Raw genomic sequence first — 3,207 nt, forward strand, 5'->3', positions numbered from 1 at the left:
CGCCCCTCGCCCGCCCTGCCTCCCTGCCGAGCCCCGGCGGCGCCGCGAGGCGGCGATTGGAGGCTCCGGGCTAGGACTGCCCCGCGTCCTATTGCAGCCCGCTCTGCACACTTGGTGCGGGCTTAAAAAATCCCATGGAGGAGGGCGGGGGGCGGGGGGAGAGAGGCAGAGGGAGCGCGGCGTGCAGGCAGAGCCCACCAGTGCTCGCGGGAGGGAAGGAGCACGGCGTGCAGGGAGCCGGCCGCCGTGGGACCCCGCAGCCCGGCCGCGCCTCTGGAAGATGCTTCCTCCGCCCCCGGCGCTCCAAGGGGCTCCCTGACTCCCTGCCCCGCCAGGCCAGGGGCTCTTTGACACGCACGTGTGTGCGGGTCCGGCTCCTGCCCCGCCGCTGCCCGCCTGCTCCTGCGCGGAGAGCCCGCCCCGCCTATGGGGCTCTCCCCCGGAGCCCTTCGGCCGCCCGCTCCCGCATGAAGCCCGCAGCGGCGCGGGGGGAGAGCGCGAGGAGGCCCCGGAGCGCCGCAGCCCACCTGCCCATGGAGGCTGGGAGCGAGTCCTAGCCGGGCCTTCGCCGCCCCCCTCCCCGCCCCGCGCACCCCGCAACATGCTGCCTGGCGCCGCGCCAGCGGGCACCCGCGCCTCCGCTCCACGGCTGCTTCCCGCCGGTGACATCCCTCCGAAGAGGATTGCTCGGACAATTTGAGCGCGCAAGAGAGGAAAGATTGCAAGACCCCCCTCCCCCCTTCCCTCTCCCCACCAAAAAGGGGGGGGAAAGAAAAAAAGGGGGGGGAAAAACGCTTGTGGATCTCAGTGGGAAGCATCCGTGCAGGTAGCTCCACTGCTGCGTTCATCCCTTCCCCCCAGCCTTAGCCAAAAGAAAGAAAGAAAGAAGGCAACTATCACAGGGTTACTATGCAATTGCGACTGATCTCTTGGTTCCTGATCACTTTGAACTTTATGGAATACATTGGCAGCCAGCACGCCTCCAGGGTACGGCGACAGGGAAGAAGTAAGTGCGAAGAGATTGATATCCCCTGCTCACTTCCAGTCCCTTGTTGTGCTGATCACCTGCTCACTTAGCTCTCGAGTCCCCCTATTCTGCTGTCATGGGAAATATATATATATGTTTATATATATGTTTATATATTTGTATGTATGTAGATAGATAGGTAGATAGATATTCATGTATATCTCTATGTGTGTATATCTATGTGTATATGTATGCATGTGTGGTTATGCATGTATATGTGTAAGTGCATGCATACATGCACTTGTATACATGTATCCCCCAAGTGCATATATGCACACGTATATGTGCATATATTTATGTGTGTGTGTGTATGTATATATATATGCACGTATATCTGTGTATATATGCATGTATATTTATGTACACATGCATATACATGTATGTATATATGTATATACATATATGTGTGTATGCATGTGCGTGCATATATTTATATATGCATGTATGTGTATGTATCTATGTATATATGTATGTATGCGTATATATGTATACATATGTATGCATGTACACACACATATATATGTACATGTGTGCATGCATGTATGTATATATGTGTGTGTGTGTATGTATATATATATGCACGTATATCTGTGTATATATGCATGTATATTTATGTACACATGCATATACATGTATGTATATATGTATATACATATATGTGTGTATGCATGTGCGTGCATATATTTATATATGCATGTATGTGTATGTATCTATGTATATATGTATGTATGCGTATATATGTATACATATGTATGCATGTACACACACATATATATGTACATGTGTGCATGCATGTATGTATATATGTGTGTGTGTGTATGTATTTATATCTATATGCACGTAGAGATGTGTGTTTATATATAGCCACAAAATCGCAGTCTCACCCGGGCAGATAAGCAGATCTGCAGTCAGATTCTCCCGGATAAGGTAGTCAGCCCCGCTTATGGGCTTTTTAGTAGGGGGATCCACCTCGTGTAACTGAGCAAAAGGATGTGCAGTGATTTGGGAGCTCCTCTGTCTGCTAGGGAAACGTCTTCTTACATTTCCTCCAGATGAGCTCGGAATTCAACTGCAGTTCACTTCGGTGGGGAGGGGGATGATGCTTTATGGTGTGCCCCTTCTCCCAGCTCTCACTTCAGTTTAAGCGGGGGAGGGAGTTGTTTGGTTGGGGTTTTTTTGCTCCCTCACTATGGATTAGCCGGGCCACCCTCCCGGGTACCCTCAGCATCACCTGCCAGCGGCGATGAGTAACTGGCAGGTTGGGCACCCGGGACTTGGATCCTGCCTGTGTCATCATTAGTCACTAGGATTGTTCACCTGAATGACGTCAAAGCACGGGTCTCAGAGTCCTGCCAGGAAAGACCCTGGCAGCAGTGTGTTTGGCTTTCCAGGATTGAAGGCTACCCTGTTCCATCGCCTCGAGCTGCTTTCTTTCTTTCCTGCCTTCCCATCTGGAATTAGGAAACGTCCCCCCTTCCTTCTCCCCCATAGCCCTGTGGGAGCAGCAGTGCGGAGCCCGTGCTGTGCTGGCTAGGGCAAGCGTGTAGCTGTGACGGCCCTTGGGTGCGCCCGGGGGTCCTGTGCCGGAGCAGGGCCGCGGGCTGCCGGCCGGAGCGCCGGGGCCGGGCTGGGCTCGGGGCGGGAGCTGGAACCGCTTCAGACAGAGGCGCGTGCTGCGTGTGTCCGTGTCGGTGTGTCTGTGCGTGTGTGGGATTCTGTATATGAGTGTGTCTGAGTGTGCCCGCGCGTTTGTGTCGGCGTGCCTGTGCGTGTGTGAGTGTGTATATGCGCGTGCCAGTGTGTCTGTGCGGGTGAGCGCGCGCGTTTCTGCGTCGGTGTGGCTGTGCGCGTGTGTCCGAGGGGGTGTGCGTTTGCGTGCGTGCGGTTGTGTGTATGTGCGTGTCAGTGTGCCCCTGTGTGTGTGCGGGTGTGTGATTTGGCGTGTTTCTGTGTCGGTGTGTCTGTGCGTGTGTTTCTCGAGTCCGTATGTGTCTGTGTGATGGGGGGGTGTTTCTGTGTCAGTGTGTCTGCGTGTGTATGTTTCTATATCCGTGGTGCCTGCGCGCGTGCCTGAGTGTGCGCGCGGTGGTGTATATGTGCGCGTCAGTGTGCGAGTGTGCGTCTGGCCGGACACCGGGGAGGGGTCCCCTCCCCTCCCCCCTCCCTGAGGCGAGCCGGCG

General features: G+C 54.6%; 1 protein-coding gene across 3 annotated transcripts in view; it reads left to right on the forward strand.

Annotated features, from left to right (window-relative positions):
• Window positions 1-134: 134 nt before the first annotated feature.
• RSPO3 (R-spondin 3) overlaps window positions 135-3,207 on the forward strand; it is a 99,053-nt gene continuing 95,980 nt past the window's right edge. For 2 of the 3 annotated variants that reach the window (XR_002101680.1, XM_019538000.1), the window contains exon 1: window positions 135-1,006. Coding sequence is in view for 2 of the 3 variants with exons in the window: in XM_019538000.1 (XP_019393545.1) it covers window positions 910-1,006 (97 nt within the window). In the remaining variant the exon portion in view is untranslated. The remainder of the gene's footprint in view (window positions 1,007-3,207) is intronic. The other variant, XM_019537999.1, reaches the window with a different exon arrangement.

Source organism: Crocodylus porosus, unplaced genomic scaffold (genome assembly GCF_001723895.1).
Source record: "Crocodylus porosus isolate Cpor-Errol unplaced genomic scaffold, CroPor_comp1, whole genome shotgun sequence".
Classification (NCBI taxonomy): Eukaryota; Metazoa; Chordata; order Crocodylia; family Crocodylidae; genus Crocodylus; species Crocodylus porosus.